This window comes from Plectropomus leopardus, chromosome 23, assembly GCF_008729295.1.
Source record: "Plectropomus leopardus isolate mb chromosome 23, YSFRI_Pleo_2.0, whole genome shotgun sequence".
Taxonomy (NCBI): Eukaryota; Metazoa; Chordata; class Actinopteri; order Perciformes; family Serranidae; genus Plectropomus; species Plectropomus leopardus.
The window spans coordinates 2,655,845-2,682,159 of record NC_056485.1 but is presented as its reverse complement, the minus strand read 5'-3'; the positions used below and the strand labels follow the sequence as shown (position 1 = coordinate 2,682,159).

Sequence of the window (26,315 nt, the reverse complement as noted above, 5' to 3'; positions counted from 1 at the left end):
CAGCCCATTGTTTTCTATTTTCAGCGTGGTCTAAAGACCGGTGAAGGTCATGCAAATTAGTATGCTGACGTATAAAAAAACAAACATGAAACATGAAAAAGGCAGCTATGGTCACCGTGGTGAAGACGCTCTGCAGCCCACGTGAAAAAAAATACACCCTAGGTTTTGTTCTGGTTCAGTTTTACAGCGTCAGATCTGGAACAAACCACAGTCCGCTGCAAAGTTTGTTTAAAGGCTTTTGCAACTAAAGCCAGCAGCACGTCTGATTTATTTCAACATGTCAAACAGAGGCAGCAGCCGAGTGAAAGAAAGTGAGAGAAATGTGTCTCACTCCGAGATGCACAAGACCGCCTCAGCCCACAAACAGACGGTAAAAAGCAGCTGACATAAGTGGAAGCATTTTCCCGTTTTGTCCCATATGACAGGAAGGAGACCCACTGCAAAGCTGTTACTGATGCATTCGAGCTGCATATCGCTAAAGATACAGTGCCCATATATACAGTGGAAAAGCCTGCAGGTTTATGCACATGCCGAAAACAGTCGAACTTCAGCTATGTGCTACCAAGCTGCTCTGCTTTGTCTGTACAACTGTGCATGTGAAAAGATCGCTAGAGAGCTGAAAGGACGCCGTCTGCCTCCACAAAAACAGACCTGTGGTCCAGTTATTTCAACACAACTAATTACATTATTTGTTAACATGGAACTAATGCTGAGGGATGGTTCAAATTTTTTACACCATATTGCCCAGCCCTAGTTGGAGGTAATGAATGAAATGCAGAGGAACAAATGAAACTTAGACTGTATTCCTTCACGGTAAAATATCTGTTGAGTATACGGGGTTTTTTTTTTTGTGTGTTTAAGAACGCAACCTTACCATCATGCAGCTAAAATTAAAACTTTAATGTTTTATTTTTCTCAAGCTTTCTCACAGCAACGCAGAGCGATCACTCTCTCTTATGCTCTCTTTCTTTTTTAAACTGAGCCAAGAAGCCGACAGCAAGGCTAACTTTACTTGTAATGCTATCAAATAAAGAGAAATGTTCTCCCCTCGTTCTAAATTGGTCCTAAATTCAGGCCATCCAGGATTTTGCAGGCTGTTTTTGTTATTCTTGCAGCCTGAATTGCCTGATTTCATGGCAGCGTTTCTAGAAAACTGCAATGCAAGTTGTGATGTTTTAAGACATTTTATGCAATGAAACTGGGAATTATTTTATGCTAAAGGGGCTTTCACACTGTTGAGCGGTAACTCACCACCTCCCTATGAAGCAGTTGTTGTCAATGGAATTAAGAGAATACGGAGGTTTACAGGGTCTCTTATCTCTGCATGTGGAGTAAGGTTCAATACCAAAGACTGAAGCAAATCCGTGGAAACCACAAATTATGAAAGTTGCCAAAAATCTTGTTTTCCACCTACAGATAGAAGTCTTCAAGGCGCTTTGTTAAATACCATGTCTATATGGCAAATTCAAGTTCCATTTGGGTAAATGAAGTTACTCTCAGTTTGAGATCAAAGACAAAGTGGACAGTTTAAAGATATCTCACCTGCACTGGCCACCAGCTCCTTCGCTCGGCTGTGGAGACAGAAAGCAAGCATGAGACAGATATATGATACTATTTCACAAAAAAATGAGAAGCTTTAAATCATTGGCCCCTGACTTCAGGATCATACACTGTGTTACTGCGAAGTTGTCATGAGAATGGAATCTTATTATAATTCATGGGGGCCATCAGTGTTCCCGCCAGTGTCTCTTTGATGAGATATGTGAGGCCGCAGCAGCAGCTATAGGAAAAAGTGAGCTGTGTGACTGTGTGGTGACAGCTGTGAGTGATGGCAGCGTGGCTTACTTCTCCAGGCTGGGGGAGCGGGTGAGGAGGTTGGCTGAGGAAGCCGCCTTCTTGTCCAGGCGTTTCCTCTGCCGCTCTGCGTTCCCCAGTTTCTCGCTGTTTCTACGAACCCTGGAACATCAGACAGCAGAAATCAGCTTCAGTTTCAAGTGTAAACACTAAATTCCACACAGATGGACAGAGTTAGCCCACTATATATGCATGCAAAGTGGTAGTTTGTGATAGATTTTTCCATGTAGAAACAGAAACATGCATGTTTGTCTTGCGATGTTTGGAATCTTTAATTGATTTAATTCCCGTCTTTCAAAAGGATAAATCTGGTTTAATACAACTTGGGTCTTATGTTCAAGTTTTGGCTAGCATTACTCTCTGCTAAACTTTAACCTTCTCCTAAGCCTGACATTGCAAATATGCAGTTTACTATATTAATGGCAGTTATATCAAAATATATGATTTTTTTTTTGTTTACAATGGTTCTTGATTTTCAGATGAAACAGCCTCTTATTTCCAGCTGGTGGTTGGCAACTTAGCAGGATAAAATTACAATGGTTTGTGGCGGACCACTGTCATTACTTTGTCTGTAGCTTAGCAGGTCCCAGGCAGGTCCTCAATGCCAATTTTACATAGTGGCCAATCTATGCAATTGCAACTTAACAAGTCTGTTACCTGATGCCATTGAACCCAAAAAGACTTCTTCCTATTGAGGTACGCCCTGATTGAGAAGTCTATAAATGAGTGAATACCCCAGCAAATTGACTATTTGCACTTTCGGTGCAAAAGGTCTAGAACGATTAAATCACCTCTTTCCACACTGAAGTAAGTTCTGCTAAAAACTGGTGAACACGCAGCTGGTTTGTGAAAAATGCCATGTGGACACAGGCAGTAAATACTGACATGAAACACTGATGCTTCCAGCTGCCTCTGTACGTTCCGCTAAACGTGTGCAAAATTTAAGCTCTTATTTAGCAAGTCTTGGTGGTGCTTTTTGTGGTTGGTGGTGGATGGTGATGGCATGTGCTTGCAGGTCATCATCTGAATGAGGAAATCAAGTCAGCAGTCTGTAAACTGTCCTCTTGCCATATTCTAGCCTGCTGCTAGCTTGCCAAGTTGAGGTTTTTAAATGTAAACATCAAGAAAAAGATGAAGAAATGGGCACCAGCTGAACTAATATCCTGCTCGCCATTGTACAGGCGCTGGAAAATAAACTGGATGACCTCTGTGCCACATCGGTTTCCAACGGAATATCAGGAACTGTAATATCCTTTGAATCACCAAACCTTAGCTAAATCCTGGAGAGCACCAAGTGACTCTTTTCTATATGCAGATCTGACGGAGCAGAGGATAGAGGCAAGAACGAAAGAAGGTGTGTGTTTTATGGTGAATAAGGACTAGTGTGATGGTGGGAATGTGAGCCGCTGTCCTGTTCCTGCTGTGGATCACTGCTAACAGCAGCTACATTGCTGCACTGCTGTGCTCAGATAGCGCGACCATGCAGCTCCTGTAGGAGTCGGGATGTGTGGACAGTTAAATCATTCCACCACCTACAACCATGAATTACCAGAATCAACCTGAAACATGGACAATGAAAAAGCAGCGGCCAACAATGTAAGAAGTAGAAAGACAGACTAAATTACAGGTAAATGATTGGTTTGTTGGTTTGTTTTTTGAGTGATTGGTTGGTTGTTTTTTTGAGTGCTTGGTTGTTTTGTTTTATGAGTGATTGGTAGTTGATTGATTGATTACACCAAGTTTCCAAGAATCCTGAACAGATCTGCATCCAGAACTAGAGCCACTTCGGTGGATAAGGGTTATTCCAGTCCTAAACAGGGCTTTTTCTAACATAAGCTGTAACCCCACAAGTTGAAGTACCCTGATAATATGAAAACTCTTGGCCTCGGAAATAAACTCGGTTTACCACTGTAGGTATTTAGCCATGCGTAGTAATGTTAATTGCTTGCTTTAGAACAGACAAATAAGTTATACAAGAAGTCAGACAGGTTGTCAACAAGTCAACAGTTTACCCAGAGCAGGAAGTAGATCTAACCGTAGACACTCTGGAAGAGAAAACAGAACGTATTTCCCAAACAAGTTTGGCTAACCCAGAGGTTTGTTTACCATCTATCTGTTTGCATAACTTGCCATTTCAGACTTCCTTTTAGGAATGTTATGTTGTTCACAGATCTCTGCAATGACTTCAATGTTATCATCGCTACTAGATCATATAGATCAAATAGAACGCCACAAAAATTTGACCTGAGTTGTCATAAATTGGAAAAACCCTTCAACCCTGGGTTTTTTCAGGGAAACTTGAAGTGACACTATTTTCCTTGTGCTGCTTTTCAAATGCTGTATTTAAACCTTTGAGCTCTGAGCACATTGGTAAAATTTATTTTAAACATGGGGAGAAAAGGCAATGAGTGAAGTGTTAATAAATGTCTTACAAATTAGTAGACTTAGAAAATATATATATATTTTTAAAGCAAGAAACAACGTCTAAGTAAAAAAGAAAAAAATCCAAGGAAAAAACATATTTAGAATCATGATAATTACTTATTTAAAAATAGTTTTAAAAAAACATTATTTTTAAGCACTTTTGAAGGTCATTTCCATGTTTTTTAAACTTTCTTTTACTTTTTTTAATGTATTAATTTTTTTTTTTTTTTTTTTTACTAACTTTCGGGTATTTTTTGTACTTTTAACTAATGTCTAATGACTAATTTTTGCATATTGCCTTCCCCCTATGTTTTTGTAAGGAGTCAAGCCAATTTGCTCAGGTTTTAAAGGGTTAACACCTAACCTAAATCTAATACTAGTTCTTTTATTGGCCATAGCCCCAAATCCTACTCTTAATTTTCCAGTAACTTAATTTCAAAATTTTGCACTCGTGTTTCTGGTCCAAACTGACTTACAGATAAACAAGAACACAGTTTCCTGGTGACATGCCATTGTACCGTTTGCATCACCAGAGGAAGTGTTACGGGACTAATAAAAGCTTTGGCGTCTATCTATGTCACTGGCCTGTGATTGAGGAAATGAAACTCAGCTGGCAACCACCCTCTCCTCCCAAATAACTGTAATCTAAAATAAAGTGTTGATGTAGAGTGAGCACGGAGGCACAACCAGTACTTCAGCCTTCCATGGAGGGGCATGGCAGAGCTGAGAGAGCACATGTTACCCATCACCACTGAAAACCTTTTACAAGTCACAACAGGGAAGTCGGACAAAGGGACACATGCATGCACAAGCACGTACACAAGTAAACAAAAGCAGCAGCGCTCCGGCACTGTGCTTTCTAATCACCACAGAGTGAGTGGAAAGAGAATCACAGCATACAAGAGGTCCTTGATTTGTTTGAGGATGATGATGTTAAAGGTTTGATTAAAAACAATCGAGATTTAAGGCAGTTTGTGTGTTCCTGCAAACCCCAGTTCAGTGGTAGATCCTTCGTGGCTCCTTGTCAGCTCTGCACATCTGCATCGCCTTACAGAGCCGTAAACTTAAATACTCTGCGGCTACAGTGCAGTTGTAGCAAAGAGGAGCACTCTGATGTTGGCTGTTTGGACAGATATGGCACTTCAGAACATGTTCTGTCCTTGGAAAGTTACATCTGTACAGCATGCGAACCCCCTGACCTTTCCTGCTCAGGCTAAGTGTATACATATTGTAACCCTGCTGCACGCCCTTTTTGTACATTATGTTCAATTGCCCTCACATCACATTTTCCACTGGACCTAAATCTCTGTGTGCCGTGAAGTTAATCTTGGATATGTCACTCAGTGTGGACGAGTGCCGCCATTATGTTCCACTACGGCTTTATGTTCCCCTCGCCTCCCCCTGCTAAAACACACGGAGGCCCGAGCGAGCATGACGACAGAACATGTCATCCCCCTCAGGTTTCCTGCTCTAACACGGCATAATCACACTCTGGCAACCTGAGGCCGAGTGTTTCATAAGGGGCTTTGCAGTAGACTTGATCACAGCATCACATTTTTACAGTATACCAGGGCATTTAGAAATCGCGAAGGTGTCTTTTTTAATAAAGTCAAAAATACAGGCGCTCCTCTTTCTATTAAACTCATTGGGTCTCCTTTATGAAATTTGTGTGTACAGTGTTAGAGGGAGGACATTTACATGTATTCTAGTCTTCATCAATAAGTTAGTAGCTCCAGTTTTCGTAGGTACTAACAAAATCAACCCCTGCCTCTGACTGGGTAGAACTTGTGTAAATAAGGAATGCACATAAATTTTGCTTGTCATTATAATAAATGAATAATAAAAATATGAATAATCATTTTAATTCACATTGTGCTTTGTTATGTAAGTTAAACATAACAAAAGAGTTGAAATGTTACACATTTAGATAAATTAGTTGGTAATAAGCAGATTGAGTGAAAAAAAGATCATGGATGACTGTCAGAATGTATAGCCATATGTGAGAATATCACGAGCCCGGATTCCATTACAGATTTGCTCAAAACTTAAGCAGTATGACTGTGTTTCCATTGCATGTTGCTCTGTGACTTCTCTTCTGGTGATAACATCCCAGTAACCATGGCGATGGATGTTTAAAACATTAGCAGCTTTATTTCTATTGCAGCCACAGCACTAGCTATCCAGCAATAGCTGGAGATTAATGGAAACCCACCTACTAAGCCTTCAGTACTGAGCCTGAACCTGACCAAGCCCCAATCTGGTAAATCTGGTGTAAAGTTGTTCAGCATGCACCACCACCAGAGCTCAGTCTGTGGTCTCTACTGGTGAAAAAGGCAGCTGAGCTGAAAGACACAATGACACTTAATGGTGGAGAGAGAAGTTACAGGACTGTCAACAGCCGGCGGCCAGCAGGCAGAGAAAGAGTGTGGGGAATTAAGGCATGTTTTTTACTTTTCACTTGGCAAATTAAACTTGAGTTGGTGATTATTGGAACAGTGGGCTTACTAACTAGATTACTAGCAAGAGTTACCAAGGGTGAGTTATATTTCAATTCTGTAGTTTGAAGTTTGTTTTATAATAAGGTAACGAGGCAATTAAGCCTCATGACTCTATGACCGAGATAAAGTTAATTTCAGAAGGTGTACGCAGGGGTGTATGCAGGGGTGAGAATATTACTTTTCCTAACAATTTATGGGTTTCTATTGTATATTTATCAATCTGCAAAGCTTAAATTAAGAAGTGCACTCGCTGTTGGGGAGAGGGGTTACTAGTGCTGCACACTTTTGCCATTATATACTGTATGCCCTTGAGAAATTTCAGGAAGGTATGAAGGTTTGAAATATTACATACTACCCAAGCCTAGCTTGCAGCACAACTGGGGTTTGCAGTCACACAAGTGAGAATATAGAAGAGTTTGATTTGTCCTTTAAAGCCATGCAATCAATCACAAGAGAAGATGATTATGAAGACAGCGGTCGGAAGGGAGAGGGTGGCAAGATCACGCACAGCTGTTTCTTCTCTCCTTCCTGGATAGGGGTTAGGGGTCCCGAGCGAGGGCTGAGGTTCTGGTCTGGGGTTCGGGCTAAGGGCGAAGCAGAGCCTGACTCCTCTGGAGAGCAGCTTCCATCCTGGAAGTCTTCCCTCTGCAGGCCTCTGATTGTAGTGGGCTGGATAGGCTCCTCAACTGACGACGCCCAACTCAGCGCCTTCTCCTGCTCCCCTCCTCCGTCTTCATCTTCTTCCTGCTCATCGTCCTCCTCTTCCAAGCCGGGGACGCGGTGCAGCTTGGCCCGCGTCCCCTCAGCCAGAGACTCCCCTGGAAGGAGGGCATCCTCCAGCTGCAGGCTCTGGACCCGCCTGGAGAGGAGGACCCTGTCCTGCCCAGTGCCCTGCCCCAGGAGGGTGGGTTCTGTCTGAGTGGACCTGTCCAGTGTCTCTGCTCTGGTTCTCGGCTTCATGGACATTGGGCTTCCTATGTGGCCGTTCGCATTGGTCACAATGCTGTCTGACAGTTGGCTAGAGATAGTTCAAAGGTTGAGGTCAACATGGAGAGTAATACAGACAAATTACACATTAATCACAAAACCAGGTCTCTCAACAGACTAGTATGCCTCTGACATATTAATACATCAAGTGAAATAATACAATGACAGCCCCTCATCATCCCTCCTGTCCATCTGAGCCCTTGGCGTGTCAGTCCAGTACCTGGTAGCAGGTTGGCGGATCCCGTCCACGGTTGAGGTGGAGGACAGTCTTTTGCTGCTGGTACAACCATCTGAGCAGCACACCTGGTTCAGCACTCGAGCAGCACCTGGGTTCACTGGGTGGAAAAAAATGGGGTTAGTATTGCATTAATGACTGTTGATTAATATTTGAGTGATACTGCACTGCTGAAGTCTGTGCAGGGTTTCCCACAGATATATTTATTTGTGGCTGCCCTCTACAGTTAAAACACCTGTCGCCACATATTGATTTTAGATTTTTGGAGCTGGAAAGTTCATTAGAAGCGCCATAGACAGCATATACCATTCGTTTTTTTATATCATTACATGCTCAAGGCACAGAGTGTACTTTGGGGACAGACAGAGAAGCAGAATGTCAGGTCGCAGTGAAGGGGAAAAACAACTGTTCATTGTGCTGGGCCGAAAAGGTTGCATTTAATCATCGCTGCAGCAGCTGCTGATCTCATCGATTGATCTGATCGGCTCTGATCAATCATTTATCTACCCTGACACTCAAAATTCAAACTGCTGCTGAGGAAAAACATAACTTATGATGAGTTTCACTGGTTCAGGAACCAACATAAACGTTTGAATTTAATGCCATGAATGGAATTACGGTATGCACCATCTAGGGCAGGGTTTCTTTAGAAATGTTTGGTAGCTATCCTAGATACCTTTAAGTTTCAGAACAAATACCAAAACAATGTTTTTCTAATACTTTGGTTTAACATATGTGATATTTCATCACAAAGTTGATACAAAAATTCTGAAAATGTGATGGTACTTGTTCTTCTTTGGTACTGAGGGCAATGGGGATGCAATTCTTCCGAACACAAATGCCTACCAGCACGTATGAACGACAACACATGGAAGATGGCAACAAGTGCAGCTGCAGTGACAGCTCTGCCAGAACTGCATACAAGGCAAAGGAAAGAGCAAACCTAAATCATTTCTGAAATTAAAACTGAAAACAAGGTGTTTGGGGTAACATTGGGCGACATGAGACAACGTTGTACCATCCACTGTACCATGAGGCTGTTGAAGACCATTCACCTGCAATAAGCTGCTGTTTCAGTAACGGTAAGAGCTGATCATGGAGGCGGATCCTGCGCAGGGCATCAGCCAATGAGGATTTCAACAGCGTGATCTCGTCCTCCTGCGCCTGCAGACGCACCTCCATCATGGAAGCTCGGTCTGGGAACTCAGCGCTGCCATCTGCCGACGCGTCATCTATTGAGAGACAAGAGGGGTGTTTCAGAGACATGGCTAAGAAAACAGGTCTTATGGTAAAAGACATGAATATGAATTTAGTGGATAACAAGGTTAATCTCTCGCTTCATCTGGTAATGTAAAAATGTAATTATTTACGTTTATATGGCTAAATAACAAGAAGAAAGAAATCTTGCCCTTAGCATGTCTTTAATACAATGCAACCAAAAGCCAAAAAAAGTGCTCCCTTTTCACTGACAAACATGTAAGCTCTTCACAATCAATCAGTACCAAGTCAGTGCTGGGGAGGAACATTGAAGAAAGCCCTGTTTCGTTCTGGCCGCTAGATTGTTACATTAGTTTACTAAACACTAAAAAAACACAACTTTTCCTAAACAATCCAGTCCAGATTATTTTCTTTACATGTGTTTGTTATGGAGTCATGACAATAAATTGGAACAGGCTGATATGAAAACTGGTTTTCTTTTTGGATGAGAGTGTAAAATCAACCACTTTCAGCTGACACTAAAGGACACCAGCAATCTTTCCAATACACACCAACCTCTGCAAAGCCGTTTTCCATCACTATCTTGCTGTCTTTTATTGGATGTTCAGGAAGTCGTGCCAACTCAACCGATGGAAAGACAATTACAGTGCAGTTTTTCCCTTTATTTTGAAGGATTGTGTAAAATTGGCCTGACATCTGGATGGAAATAGAAAAGGAAACCGGAACTGAATACATGCTAACAATTTGGTAATGAATGACTAAAGTAGAACAAAAAAGTTCTGCTTCGTTAAGTCATTCTGGTGTCATTCCTGTGTGGGGTGGCTTGTATCGCTATCTTTGTGAGGACCATTTAAGTTTTAAAGCCATTATAGTGAGGGCATTTCAGCACTGTGGGGACATTCCAGTCTTGTGAGGACTTTCGGGCAGTGTAAGGACATTTCTGCATTGAGAGAAAATTTCAGCATTATGGAGTCATTATAAGATTGTGAATTTATTTTGGCATTGTGAGGACGTTTCAGGACTGTGAAAACATTTCTGCATTGTGAGGACATTTTAGCATTTTGAGGACATTTTGACACTGAGTACATTTTAGCATTATAAGTACATTGTAGCATTGTGAAGACATTTTAGCATAGTCAGAAAATATCAGGATTGTGAGGACATTTTGGCATTACAGGTACAGTGTAGCATTATGAGAACAATTTGGCAGAGTCAGGACATTTCAGGATTGTGAGGACATTTTGGCAACGTGAGGACTTTCAGCAGTGTGAGGACATTTCCGAACTGTAAGGACATTTTGGCACTGTGGGGACATTTTGGCATTTTTTGGAAATGTTGGCATTGCGAGGACATTTTGGCATTGTGAGTACATTTTAGCATTATGAGCACATTCTCGCATTTTATAGATATTTCGGGATTACAAGGACATATTGGCCTTGCAAGAACATTTTGGCAATGTAAGGTTATCAGTGTTATCAGTGTGAGGACATTGTAAGGTTTTTTGGCATTGTGAAGACACTCTGGTATTGTGAACTTATTTTGGAATGTGAGGACATTTCAGCATTGATAAGACATGTTGGCATTGCAAGGACATTTCAGCATTGTGGGGACATTTTGGTAGGTCCAAGGTTAAACATGCAGGGACGGGTGTGGTTGGGTTTAGACTAGGGTTGGGGTTAGCCATGTTAGGGTTAGGGCTTCGGGGCTAGTGAGTGTATTTTGTCGGTAAATGTCCCTACAAGTATAGTAAGACAAACATGTGTTTTTGTTTTCTGGCGTGCTGTCCATTTGGAGAGGGGATTACAGCTGCTGAGAGCATTGTACTCTAACTGAGGAGTGTCCAGAGCCTCTCAAAGACCCCATTGTGTGTTGAGTACAGCTACAGTTCGGGTGTTTGTGTGAGTGCATATGAGGGACGTAGCTGGTTCGGGTCCAAAAAGTGTGTGTGTATGCGAGTGTGTGGAATGCCTCCTTCTGTTCTTGTGTCACAGGATGGAACAAAGCTGTGCACAGCGAGCATCAGGAGGATATCTTCCCGCTTCAGCTCAGCTGTGTTGGTAGCTCTCATTACTCAGCCACTAAATTCTCACTCAGCCATTTTTAAATGTTATTTTGGCATTGCAGTCCAACAAAAAACAAGTGTCAATTGGCCGAGAAGTTTCAAGGAAATGGTTTTCCCACTCAGTAATAAGTAGGTAAGAGGTCCTCAGAAAACACTCCTCTCTGTACAAATCCTTTAAAGCCCGTTTGACTCAGTTCTAACAGTTGAGATCCACAAACTGGAATTACACAGTGCCTGTAATTGTAGTCTAAAGCTTCATTTCCAAATTGATCAAAATTTTCTGGCAATTCACATACAATATTCTCTACAACTGTCCTGCTCAAGATCAACTTTGTTAAATCCATACTAGACAGTTGTCTGGCTCAAAGGACATAGACTGCTGGTTTAAGCCTGCCATTAGTTGCCAATCTCAGATGGAATTCTCTTTCCTTTCCGCTTCAGCACTTTTCTAATGGCCTGTCACTGTATGAAACTAGTATAGCATAGCCAGTCCTATCTCTACACGACTACCTTCGAGCTAGTGACCTACAGCCTCAGAATGTCAACCGTTAAACTGTTAACTGCCAAGAATGTTTTTGAACAGTTGCGTATGTCGGCCTTTAGGTTGATTTTGCTACTCTATAGTGGGCACTATGCTTCCACATATTTACACAGCTAGAAAGTTGTCTGTTATTAGCAACAGAATAATAATTTTACGGTGCAATAACCATCTTCAAAAATGTCATGGTTTCACGGTATTACTAAATTATTATCAGTCAGAATGAGTTTTCAAGGAATGAAAACAGAGAGATTAGTTTTTATTGCTACAATCAAGACTTAAAACCATTTTTTATGTAGGTCCGTGTCTCCCTTTGGAAAATAAGTCAAATTAAGGTAAGATTCTCCATCCAGTTGCATTTTTTAAAATATCCTGGATAAGCAAATGTACACGGTATGATAATCGTCAACTTACATATCTTGGTATACCTTAAAACTTGTATATTGCTGCAACCCCCAAGACTAATGCAGGGTGATTTACTCAGTTCTTATGCATTAAGAGTTCACACCATCTTATTATAAACACACCACAAATGTTAAACACAAAGTCATGGGGCCTGACAGTCATCACTACTACACGGGGGAAAAAATCTCAACATAGTTTATTCTGGTAACTGAGAATGATGTGTCACTGAACAGCACTCCAAAGTTTTATGAGGTGGTCTGACCAGAAATGAGCTGACAAAGAAAAGAAGCATTAGGTGTGACTGCAACCGGACTTTTATATAGTTATATTCATAATAAAAAACACATAAGGCCTACGGGAGACAGTGGAAGGAGAAGATGACCACAACACCACTACACGATAACTCAAGATCATATCATCCTGACGCTGGACCACAATTCATAGTCACCGCAAGCAAAAGGTTTTAAATCCAAAACCTCAAATGCCGTTTTACTCGCAAAACAAAGCCTAGCAATGTTGCGGACTCCCAATTTGAAATTATATAATTAAAATATGATTATGCCCACCAACAAACAAAACACCCCCAGACAACCAAAGACATCCCTATAAAATCATCCCTGTGGGATGTTGCATTATTTTGGATGCTGTGTGTGTTATTTTTGTTGGTGCTGGATAGCATGTTATAGAACCAGGAGAAACGGTACAGAAGGATGGGTTGAATTATGCTGCAGTACAGTAGTAACAGAAGATAGGGGGCAACAGAGAGGGCACAAAGTTTGCGGATAGCGTGGAGTCTTTGTTGGGACTTTTTACAGATATCAGCGATGTGTTGGTCAAATGTTAGTTTGCTGTCTACAGTGAGTCCGAGGTATTTGAAATGGCTGACCTGTTCAACTTTTTGGTTGTGGATGGACGTGGGGACCAGTCCAGGGGGGGTGTGTGAAGTGTGAATGACCATTTCTTTTGTTTTACCTACATTCAGTTAAAGGTAGTTGTCGGTGCACCATTGAGTGAGGTGAGAAATGGAGAGCTGATAGGCATCAATTGAGTTTTTGTCACTGAGCAGTCCTAGAATGGCCGTGTCATCTGAGTACTTGTAGTAGTATGTAGTCACTGGTGATTGGTGGTCATTTGTATAGAGGGTGTAGAGAAAGGGAAAGGGGCTGAGGACACAACCCTGCTTTTCTCGCATGGAGGTATGCAAGAAAAGTTTTCCTCAGGAAAGGAATTGCACATAACATGGGGTGAGTGATTGATACACACATGGTCATTTTATCACATTAACCCATTTTAAACCTGGTTTGACATCAGTTTTCTTGTGCTGCGTTCCTCTCACAAGCTAGTTAACCATTTGTAACATGACTTTCAAGAAATGTCCCACAAATTGCAAGAAATTCATAGGAGGTGTTGAAGAAAATGACCTGAAATTGTTTTTTAAAAAAGAGGGGCGAATTATTAGAAAATTAAAAACAATGGAAAAATGTTGAGAAAAATATATTAATAATCATTACAATTACATATTTAAAATTATGTTATGGGGGGAAAAGCAAGGTTTTTTTCCACTTCATTTTAAAGTCATTTTTTTTCTCTTTTTTTTTGTTTTTGATTATTTATTTATTTATTTATTTATTTATTTTTAACTTATTTTCAGGTTATTTCTTGTAACATTTTCTTAATTTTTCTTTGGGTCATTTGTTATTTTGTTGCTCATTGCCTTCACCCCATGAATTTGAGAAATTTAAAGTATTTGCTCAGGTTTTAAAAGTTAAAGTAAGCTTGAGTGAATTCTTATCAGTCTGTGTGTAGGAGAGGAAAGGCTGCTGTGTGGGGATGGTTTTTCCGATCACCTGTTCCTCCTGCCACTATCTCAGCTTTTGTGGGCTGATATGAAATTTTCTTGCTTCATTCATGCTCTCAAAGTGACTCATAACTGTTTCTTTAAGCCTTTTCCTAAGAACCAAGAAAAAACCTCCCACTTGGCAGGTTCCCAGTGCTTACCGTTCACTGGAAGATTGCATCAGTCTGTCACTTCATTTTATTGTTATTGAAAACATCTTAATGATCTTCCCATATATTTTCACTATGTCTCAGCCTGCCTCTCTCATGGCAGTAAGGGATTTTCCATTGTCCTTGGTAAGTCAATTCACCTGAAGAAAACTTGCTGCTTTAGAGAGAAAATTTGCTGATTTTCCACCAGCTCTGTGTCATTGTCGTGTGTGCAGATGAACGGTGATTGGCCCACTCATTTATCAAGGGAGATCTGCCAGGCGACTTCAATTGTGCATTTCTCCACTGTCAGTGGACTTTTGCGGACGGATTGGCAGAGAGCTCCAGGCGCTTGCCAATTTGTTGCTAAAATACCGCTCATCTGCACACACTGCAATTACACTGAGCCGGTTGAAAATTGGCAACGTTTCCCTTTAATGCTGCGTTTGCATGGAATCAGGGAGGCAGTTGACAGCAAACCTCATATCATTTTAGTGGACGAGAGTAGGATGGTAAAATTAAGTGAAACGAAAAGAGAATACCAGCAATGGAAGATGCATTTTTTTGCCATCCTCTGAAAAGAATTTACAAGCTAATCTACGTAGCTCCCCTCACACAAGCTAAAAACACAGGGGATCTGCAAAACTCCTGGACATCACCAAAACAAGCTAAAGGTGAATTAATGTGGTTCAAATGTTGACTATAAAGAAAAGCTGTAGGTGTTTATTTCTGAAGGACCGACACCAGAACATGACTTTTAGAGCTTATAATGTACTCATTAGGTTTAGGCAGTTGCACGGTATTAGAGTGTGCCAGGGTATTTAAAAATCCCAAAAAAGTTTTTCACTGCTGTCAAAAATACAGATACTCCTCTTTCAGTTAAACTCATAGTATGTAGTGCACAGCACGCACCTCTACTGGTGGAACAGGCAGCTGAGCTGAAAGACAGCATGACACCTAGAGATGGCAGGAGAAGTTACAGGACTGTAAACAGCTGTCATCGGGCGGAAGGCGGGGTACACCCTGGATAGGTCGCCAGACTATCGCAGGGCCGACACATATAGACACGACTACACGCTCACAGTCACACCTAAGGGCAATTTTAGAGTCACAAATCAACCTGAGGAAGCCGGAGCAGAGAACCCACGCAGACACAGGGAGAAGATGTAAACTCCACACAGAAGGACGGAACCCCGTTCCAACCGGGCTTCGAACCAGGCTGTGAGGCAACAGTGCTAACCACGACGCCACCGTGCCACCCGAGGCAGGGAGAGCAACAGCAAAAAGACAACAAACCCCCTAGAGCAGGCATCAATGACAACAACAATAACAAGTCAGAACAGCAAAAAAGGAGATGGCAGGTGCAAAAGCGACATGCAGCGGGAACAGCAAAGAGCAGGCAGGCTAGCGGGCGCAAGTGTGTTTAGCGAATCAGATGCTTAGTGGTGAATCATACAGCCATCAGCTGATGAGGGCTTGCATGATATCAGCGGATATCAACAGCAGCAGCGCTCGACACCGTGGCCTGCCTGAACTACCACTATGCTAAATTTGTGCAAATACAAAACCTGATATATCGGGTAAGTCTATAAAGCCCTTAATGAATACAATGAAACAGAAAGGAAAACCTCCCTGTGATATTTGTAAATTTAACCCAGCCTGGATGCAGGCGCCCACACCTGCCCACAGTTCACCCGGAGGTGCTCGCTGCTTGCTGCATGGTGACTGTTTACACCAGAACATATCAGTGCTGCTGCCAACTGAGTGATGCAAAAGCAGCCAGAGGCCTTGTGAACGTTTTGGCACACCAAGATCATGATTCACTGCGGCCTATAAAGACATTTTCCTTTGGTGTAACCATTTCTCTGGAAGAGGCATTTCATCATCAGCGGTGTTGCAAAATGCATGGAGCAGATCCAGCTTGGCAGGAGAGGAAATGTTTCTACAATTAAGTCTACTTGGAAATGCTGCACATTGATTATCCTTTAGAAGAATATAGTAGAGAGTGGAACACAGCAGACGTATCAGCTGGATGTTAAATGTTTTCACTCCTGATATCACACTGCTGAGTGAAACTGCTGAGTGAAAACACTTCCCTCAATATGAAGGACAAGATACATTTATCAAGCAACTTACTCCTGTTTGGGAGCAACTCTCAAACATGACTTCTAAAGAACATTTTTTCAGCTCCCAAGCTTCATATCTAATAAACAGCAAATATTTAAAACTTCAGTTGGGGGTTGTGCTGCTGAACGTTACTTTTGTTGTTGTTGTTGTTGTTGTTTTTTTAAATAATTGACTTTGATGAAATCATATTTTATTGTAGAGCTCTACGCAACTATTGATTTGCTTAGCACTTCCTTGCCCTGCTCACTGCTCTCCCTGCTGCTGGGTCACTACTGCTGCAGGAGTGTGAGCCCACTGCCAGGTAGAGTTGGTAAGAGACAACCAATACACACATATTGGCAGGGCTAACTGTTGGCATTACAAGGCTATCTTGACCTAAGGGTTATTTATGGGTTTAACGGCAGAATCAAGCAGTTTTGGTGTCAGTTTAAGTTTGCTGGTGCCATTAAATGGCTCGATGTCTGTTAGCTGCTGTTGCGCTAGCTTGTGCTGCACTTTGGCACAAACTCCTAACCAGCTCCAAGAAGTTTATGATTTGAAAAAAAAAATAAATAAATAAATAGCCCAATGCAAAAGTGAAACCCCCCAAATCTACCCTAACAAATGAACACTTAATATTAGAAAAATAGCTGAATATTACAGTTCAGCCCTTCTTTTAAGTGATCACATGATTAGTTACATGTTCAGGGACACCCATCAGAGACAAAAATGTGCCCTACTTGCTTATTCTTTTAGAAAATCCATACATCTTTGTCAGAGATATTTTTCTACAAAAATATCTAATTAATTATCTAATCTAAGTTTTAAAACATTCATTTTATTTGCTTGAACTCCTTGCACTGTAAAAAGAAAGTATTTATTTTGACCTAAAAAAGTCAGTGTCCAGGCTGCCTTAAAATATGACTGAATTCAAAAAGGTATGTTTAGATAATTTTGGACTGATTCAGATTGCCTCCTCAAATTCAGTCAACCTAAAATTCTGACACTAACTTTTTGAAGTCAGAACAAACAGTTTATTTTTACACTGTACCCCAATAGCAATTAATGTGTGAAATTAACAACAGTGTGATCAGTTTATAACATAATAGTGCAAAGGTAAAATAATGTGCTGAAATGAAAACCAAAAAAGGATAACTAATGGTATAAATTAGAGACATCATATAATAAGGAGAATTTAGCATCACTCCAATCCTTCCAATGGAGAGGGATTTCATACAAAATCAAATAACTATTTGTATTGTTTGCATCTGATGAAGATAAAAAAAAAAAAGAATGTGGTACAGGCTATCAAATCATATTGTGGACACTTAAGGCCTGGAAAATTTCACTCTAACATATGCAAAGAACTGCGCTGCTTACATCTTTAACTGAAACTATAACTAAATGCTGTTTGTGACGGAGCATAATGAGGTGTTTCTTTAACAGCCATTATTCCAGCCGCAAACATCTGGATTTATAGATGATACCTATTAATCCAAATGCTTGGATTTACGGGCCCCAATCCAAATGTGAACATCCTCACTGTTTGTAATTTCAGGGTGTAAACATTGATAATTATAAGCTAGCTTTTGTTTAGTGTTGTGATTTAACGCCTTCTACAGCTAGAGCTGAAGTTGGCCTGCAGACTGCTCTCAGCATCAGATGGGTGTTTTAACAGTCTAATATAATATGTGTGGAATCTAATGTCTTCACTGAACAACAGTGTGACAGACTTTTAACCCTTTAACACCTGGATCGACATCAGTTTTCCTGTGCTGCTTTTAGTTGCCTTTTACAATTTGAAAATTGGTCTGATTTCTTTTAAAAACATGGAAAAACACATGGAGCAACTTGGTGAGAACTGTCCTGCAAACTGCAAAAAAAAAGAAACATATAAAAGATAAGATTACAAAAAAATGACCTGAAAATTAGCTGGTATTAGATAAAAAGAGAGATAAAAATATCCAGAAAACTATATTTTTAATTCTCTTTATTATTCATTTAAAATGATGCTACAAAGAAATCTTTTCAATGAAAAAACTGAAACACATACTGAGACTGCAAGTAGCACAACTAGAAAGAGATGACAATATTCCATACACTAATCTTCAAGGATGTAAAAATGTATATGCACCCAAGCAGCTTCTCTCTTTGGGTTTGTTATTCTGTTGTTACTGATATATCTGTGTCATATATTTGTGTTAGTTAAGATGTAAGTGGAAAAAAGAAGTACAGAAAAAAAAGAATATTTACACATATTTTTCATACTTTTGCTTGTTTTGTATTTTTCTTATTTTCTGGTAATTTTCTTGTAACTTTTTACTAATTTCTTGTTAATTTTTGGGCCATTTCTTTTAAGGTTGCTTGTTGCCATCCCATGTTTCTGAAAGAAATCAAGCTGGTTTGCTCAGGTTTCAAAGGGTTAAAATAGATTGGGTGCCTAAAATCAGTTAAAAAAGAAATTAAAAAACATTTCTTGCCCCCTCCAGCTGGTGCTGCCTTAACTTGCTTATTCCTATAAATATAAAGTGCCTTGTTGCTACATGTAATAATCTCTCCTTTCATCCTGCTGTTCTGCCAACTATGACATGTTCATGTATACATGTCAAGACATCCTCTTGAACTAAATGGAAAATGACACCCCTGCCAATCAATTAATGTGAGACAGTTACAACATTAAACCAGACTGAATACCTGCAGTTTGAGAGCAGCTCTAAAAACCCATTTACACTCTGACCTAAATTGCTTGATGTCTCTAAAGATATCCCCTCAGACAGTTTTCACTTCCTCCCTGACCTATCAGAGTATGAGCCAGCATTCAAACCTCTGGCCAGAGCAGGAAAAAGGAAGCACTTGATGAGGTGACAATAGCAGCTACGGGGGAATTTCAAGAGAGACCACAAACTGTCTCTGTACAGAAATCTGCAGAAAGAGAAAGAAGCAGCTGTGTGTCCAGTCACGTTTTGTTCTGTGTTTGTTCATGTGTTCAGTGGACTGACTATGAACACACTCACTGTCCAGCGGACCAGTATGTGTAACACATAACAACACATTTCCTCTTTCTTTCCTCTGGCACTGATATTGTGGCAGGCTGCCACAAATAAATGAATGTGTGGGAAACCCTGAAGGCCTTGAATATAAGAGCTGACCCGAATGCTTGACGCATCAAAGCTTAAATCACGGCCATAGTTATTAACGTCCACATCAGTATTCGAATGCTTCCATTTTTCATTTTGCTTTTTCACCACAAAAATAGTCGAGGAGATTGCGAGGACGTGGCCAATGACAGACTCAAATAAGGCTGACAGCTGTAGTAAAGCACTTGCTGTACAAAGCACTTGACCTGTGTAACTTCCAGAAACGTTGCAATAGCCCACTTTCCACCCTTATCAGGTTACTATCATTGAAGGTTCAAAGCCCCTTAACTGGTATTCTGTAAAGTCCTATTGAATATATATATTATTTTATTATTTAAGACAACAGTTAAATATAGAAGACATTGGTTACTTTGCACAATATAATATTGACAAGAATGTTATTGTGCAAACTAGGGCTGGGCAATATGGCCTAAAAATAAAATCTAAAATTTTTTCACATCAAACTTGATTGATGATTGATCTTTTTTCCTCTTAAAAACAAACTACAAATGACAAGGAAATTACTCAAAACAAGTTTTGCTTTGATTTTAGCAATAAAAAATGAACAAAGGCAAACTAAGAAAATGTAGAGGGGCCTAAGTCAGTGTTGCATATTGGGCAGATTTGCAGTTGTAGTATTGAAAATGACCAATTCTGAAATCATACAACCGTTGTTCAACATTAATTCCATGTTAACAAACGATGTTATTAGCTGTGTTCAGATTACTGGAGCGTAGGTCTGTTTTGGAGTCAAATGACATCCCCTCAGTTCTCGAGCAATCTTTTCACAGTCAGTTGTACACACAAGGCAGGCTTGGTAGTTTTAAGCATGTGGATAAACCTGCAGGCTTTTCCACTGTATATATGGGCACTGTAACTTTAGCTATATGCAGAGTGACTGCATCAGTAACAGCTATGCAGCGGGTCTCTTTCCTGTCATACAATACAAAATTAGTGGAAAATAATTCCTTTTCTGGCTGTTTTTTACCGTCTGTTTGTGAGCTGATGCGGTCTTGTGCATCTCGGAGTGAGACACATTTCTCTCACTTTCACTCGGCTGCATGCCTCCTTTTGACATGTTGAAATAAATCAGTCGTGCTGCTGCCTTTAGTTGCAACAGCCTTTAAACAAACTTTGCAGCGGACTGCGGTTTGTTCCAGATGTGATGCCCCAAAACCGAAGCAGTTCCAAACAACTGACGAGACTGTGGCTTTTTTTGGGGACGTACTCTTCATTGTTATTAACGCTTGCTGTCACGGTGTCGTGTGTATACTAGGACATAAACGCAGAGGGAGGACACAGCCCACTATGAGCTACAGAAGCACAAACAGAAGGAGGAAGTAAAGGAGAAAATCTAGATTTTTCTTTTAAAAATCATCCCAAACCACAATTTTGTATTAATCAATAAAATGATTTATCGCCCAGCCTTCGTGCAATCTGGTATATTTTTAGAATTATGTGTGAGATTACAAACATACTTGATAACAGAGGATCCTGTGGAAGGCCCCAGGTCTCCACACTGGGTCTTCCTGCAGCCTGTGCAGACTTTAACAGAAAGTGGCTGGAGCTTTAATAGCCATCCTAAACCCTCCTCTCTAAACACTACCTGATGATAAACAATTAAAACATTCCAAGCCTCTTTTTGCGAGGCTGGAGCTGAAACGTGGATGGAAAAGGCTGAGGAAAGCAGAAACACATGCTAAAGGCTCATTCCCACTGTGGGCCTCCTCCTTCTGAAGGGGAAAAACAAGGAGCCTTCATCACTCAGTGAGGAGCATCAAAGAGCCAACATCATTAGCAAATAAACAAGTTTCCCTTTTGAAACCCAGATGAACCTCATTCAACTCCAAAAGGCAGGCAGTGATGGATGGGCACATTACCCTTAAAGTTTTATTGTCAGCAGAAACCATGTTTTCACTTTGGATTTGGCTCATGCAGGGTTGTAGCCATTAAGGATTGCAGTTGTTGTTGTGGTGAAGATTGTCGTCAGTAAGATTTGAAGTGTGTTGATTCTGTTTTTATTTTACAATAGAGAGCTTGTCAGTGGGCCCGAGCTGGCCTAGTCGGTCTTCTCTCTTTTTGCGCAGTTCTTTCAACCTCCTATTGTGGGTAGGGCAAAATTCTTAATTCCAAAATATCCGAAACTTTCTGGTTTGTGAAACACATGAGATTGATATCAGTCTTTTCATCTCACTCTTGGAAACAAAACGAACAAATGTATTTCCCAAAATGTTGGCCGGAGCCTGAAGGATAGAAGCCAATCCAAGCGTCCTAAAAACAGATCATATATCAGTCCAACCATCTTCCCCTGCGCTGTGAAGTTCTCATGAGTTGCAGCTTCATTATACACACATGCATGTCAAATCATTTCTGTAGCCTGGACACAGATCAAGCTTTGAGGCTTAACTGTCACCAGCTGGCTCCACTGTTATGGACTGTTGAAATTTTGCAAGAAACAGCAGCGGCACCACGCTGAAGACCATTTAGCCTCTATCTGCCACACACACCCAGCCTAATAAAACAAAGCACTGTTTGCTGGAAACTGGCCAAGAGGACAATTAACAGCTGCATGGGGTGTACACATGAACCATCGCACAAATAATGCAGGCCGGAACTACAGGAGGATATAACTGTAGAATATGTACAGTACATATGTGAATATACAGTGTAGTTGCTGATTTTATGACAACTAAGCCATCTCCCTTTACTTAAAGAGACTGTGAGATGTGATTCAAAGCACCGCAGAACACCAGTATGTGGACCTACATTTGAGACTGTTGGGTGGACCGAAGCATGCCAGGCCAGCTGTTATGTTTATGACTGCTATTCATTGATTCTGAAACTATTGCACACCACGATAGTGGGCAATAGCAGCTCTGCCTCTACCAGTGATGCACCTCCCCAACAATGTAACTAATTTACATGTCGCGGCTATGCAGACATCCCGTTTATTTTGTCAAATATAAAACTAGGCTTGGGCAGTATCAAGATATCAAGGTATTGCTTCAATACATACTTCAGTGCATGTAGATGCAGCAGCCTGTAGCTCCTCAAATCTTTGCTACTTTTTTCCTATATTTTGCTATATCTTGACTTCATGGCACCTTCTGCTGAAGCATGACTTTTCTACGATAGAGAAGCACCTATCAACATTGGGGAAAGTTGTTTGGGGTTTGGACTGAATGCAGCGGACCACAAGAGGATCCCCACCAATGGCATACACGAAGCGGCCACTCAGACTAGAGGGGAGAAACGAAACCGAAAGTGCCAGACTAAGAGACAGAGGAGGGCCGGCATCAGGGCGAGGCTGACCCAAGTTGGACTGAGAACTGTTCCTCTACCAAACCTTCTTCTGGCTAATGTCCAGTCACAGGACAATAAAGAGGATGAGATGTTATTAAGGCTCATTCAGCAACCTGAAATCAGAGACTGCTCTGCGCAAATCTTCACAGAGACATGGTTAACCACTAACATCAAGCTGTTGCACTGAATAGACGGACCTTGTTGGGTGCCATAAGGACACAAGACTGCTTAAAAAAATGCACTGCAGGAATTGAACATGCCCAAAAAAACAGATGGAATTTTCAATGTAGCTGCTTATTTTAATCAACTGATCCTTCAACTCCAAAAATGAAGCAGGATCAAGGACAAATGAAATTTGAAATTTTTTGTTTAAAACGTTGTTTAAAAAATGACAAATAAATCTACCTTCTACCTTCTTCTATAACGGGTTATTTAGAAATCCCAAAGGTTTGCTTTTCAATACTGTCATAAATACAGGCGCTTCTCTTTCATTGTAGTGCACAGCACGCACAACCAGAGCTCAGTCTCCGGTCTCTACTGGTCTCTCTGACTGTAAACGGTCGGCAGCCTGAAACGACACATCTAAATTGGTGAATTAAGGATGTATTTGGACCAAACTGGAGACAGTGATTTTTTGGAACAGTGAACTTACTAACTACATTACTAGCAAGAATAAGACAGTCTTGGTGAGTTTTATTTCATTTCTGTCGAGTTTGAATGGATTGTTTTTAAGGATGCGTTAATGAGGCAACGAGAGCAAGTTGAATTCAGAAGGTGTACAATTGTATTTCTCTGCTTAATAAAGAAAATAGGCGTGAACATATTACTTTTAACATTTTGTGGGTTTCTATTGAGTTTATATTAGAATGAAAAGCTTAAAGTCTTTGCCGCACATGCATACACAAGGGGACATTTGTGCCAAATTTGAAGAAATTCCCTCAAGGTGTTGTTGAGACATGACTGATGAACGGAAGTAGAATCTAAAACCCCAATGCTGTCAGCCAAAGCTCTAGCCGGTGCGGAGGCATAAAAATTAACCAATTACTGTAACTCCGGTAACCATGTCCACAGCAGCCATGGCCTAAAAACGATTAATAGACAATCAAAATTTAAATTTTAAATGCATTATACAGTAGACTAAAATGACACTCTATTTAACAAAAATAAATAAATTGAGATTAATACGCATTTCTGTCAACACTGCTTTGGATCAAGAGTAACTCTGAACTATAAGACCCCTTAGAGTGAAATGTGGTCATTGCCAGGGTCTCTCTCTTATTGTTTTTTTCTTGTGATGACAGATGTAGAAAGCCATAATAACACCGCAGATTGGCATGTGGAGAAGCTAAGATCTGTGACACTAGTGTGATGTCATTTCTCCCTATATGGCAGCCCTATCAAGATGCCCAGGAAATATCTGGACGCGACACCACAAAGTCTGCTCAATTCTCTACAGGAAGATACACCAAACAGGAAGCTGGAGTTTCCCTCCAAAGGCACTGTTTATTACTGAATTTGCCCTCTGGGAAAAAAGCTTTTAACCAAACCAGCTTGGGTCCATCTGCAACTGCTGCGTACACATATAAATACCACACTGCAGATAAATGTGGACCTTCAAGAATACTCTAAAGCATGTTGATATTGTAGCCAACACACGCATATCAGAAAATGCTCCAGTGTTCTTTTTCTGTGCAGTCTATCTTGGGAAAAACACACTTTTCCAGTGTATTTATGGTGAAGCCATGACTGGCAGTTTGGCAGCACCACACCCACCCCTGCTGTAAAAAAACCCTCTTATACTAAGCAGGCTGGTTTTATACATGGACTAGATGAATGGAGTGTTTTATTATCTGGTTTTACTGCTAGTGGTAGCACTTATGTGAAGGTTAAATATAATAGCATAATAAAGGTTTCTGAAGGGACAACACTCCAATGCTTGAGTGTCTCGCCACTATCTGGGATGTCTCGTCTTTTCAAAGTGCATGTTAGGACACTCCCAGTGAGTGACAGTCCTTTTAATATACAGCAGACTATAAATATGACTCTCTGGTTACCATCCTCCATACACACCATCCTCCTTACACACTGACTTTCAGACTGTGTTACACGTGCTGCTATAAGTCTGCAAGCACCCTAATGCTGACAGAGCTGATTAACCCTTTGAAAGCTGGACATCAGTTTTCTTTTGCTGCATTCACGTCTTTTACAAGCTGTTCAACATTTTGAAACCTGAGAAAAATGATTCAGTTTCTTTTGAAAACATGGGGAAAAGGCCATTAGTAACTTGGCAAATAAATAAATAAATAAATAATAGTAATAATAATAATAATAATAATAATAATAATAATAATAATAATAATAATGTTCACAAATTACAAAAATAGACAAAAAAAACTCTCAAATTAGTGTTTAAAAAGGGGGGGAAATAAAAAAAAATAAAAGAAAATGTCCCTAAAACTGAAATCACCATCGTTTTTTTAATCATATAATTAAAATTTTAAAAAATCTATTATTTTATTTATTTATTTTTTATTTTTCAGCACTATTGGGGGTCATTTTGTTGTTGTAGGGTTTTTCTTGGTTTTGTTTTTTTGCTTTTTTCCAGGTAATTTGTCATGTAATATTTCAATATTTTCTTGCTACTTTCTGGACAACGTAATGTTAAGTTGCTCATTGCCTTCTCGTGTTTTTGCAAGAAATCAAACCAATTTGCTCAGGTTATAAAGGGTTAAAAAAAAAAAAATTTGATGAAGTACGGAAAACAGTCAAGCCCACTAGTTACCTCGCTGGCCTCCAAAATTTTCGTGATCGACCTGTGCTGTCTATAAAGAGGAAGCAGGTTAAGAAGAATGAAGGTCTTCCCATAAACAACTCAAATTATACAATTCAAATCAAATTAATTATTCAATTTAAATCAAATCAACAAAATTCACTGATAACAAAATTAATTACACACTTACAGAACCAGCATCTACACTCACAAACACACACACACACACACACATATGCACGCATGACTGCTTTCCCGCTCTACTCTGAGCTTCTGGTTTTCTTGTTTTCATTTTTTCAGTTACAAGCCAAGACTGCGGGTGACTCATAGCTGTTTGGCAACAGCTCAGGGGAAGCAGGAATTTGATCCACTTTCAATTCACAGCAACTGCACCGGAATTCTGCTTAATATTCAGACTTCATTGAAGGACTACTGCTGCGTCAAAATTACTGTGAGAAATGCACTTTACACCACACTCTTTGGTTGGCAATTCAAAGCTTTTGAGTCCTCTAAATGCTGCTCTATGTGCTAGTTTCCACTGAAGGCGGCGACGTCCAACATTCCTGCCCAAAAAGTACCAGCATGCAAAAGAACTGACAGGAAATGATGCGTGCATGCAAATCAAACATTGTAGACAAGAGAGTCTTTTTTCATCTGCTTGGCTCATAAACGCTTCATGTTTGGCTGTTAAAATTGTCAAATTTAAAGTTCACAAACTGTGTCACTATTTTGTCATCACAAAAACAAAAAATGCTATGTTCTGTTCTTGATCCCAAATAACTTATTAACAAA

The 26,315-nt window shown here is 40.4% G+C and overlaps 1 protein-coding gene across 2 annotated transcripts in view; it reads right to left on the bottom strand.

Annotated features, from left to right (window-relative positions):
• eml3 (EMAP like 3) overlaps nucleotides 1-26,315 on the bottom strand; it is a 71,979-nt gene that overhangs the window by 30,905 nt on the left and 14,759 nt on the right. The window contains exons 2-6 of one of the 2 annotated variants that reach the window (XM_042511983.1): nucleotides 9,054-9,230; nucleotides 7,984-8,098; nucleotides 7,285-7,794; nucleotides 1,846-1,956; nucleotides 1,543-1,571 (exon numbers count right to left, since the gene is read on the bottom strand). In XM_042511983.1, coding sequence (XP_042367917.1) covers nucleotides 1,543-1,571; nucleotides 1,846-1,956; nucleotides 7,285-7,794; nucleotides 7,984-8,098; nucleotides 9,054-9,230 — 942 coding nt within the window. The remainder of the gene's footprint in view (nucleotides 1-1,542; nucleotides 1,572-1,845; nucleotides 1,957-7,284; nucleotides 7,795-7,983; nucleotides 8,099-9,053; nucleotides 9,231-26,315) is intronic. The other variant, XM_042511984.1, reaches the window with a different exon arrangement.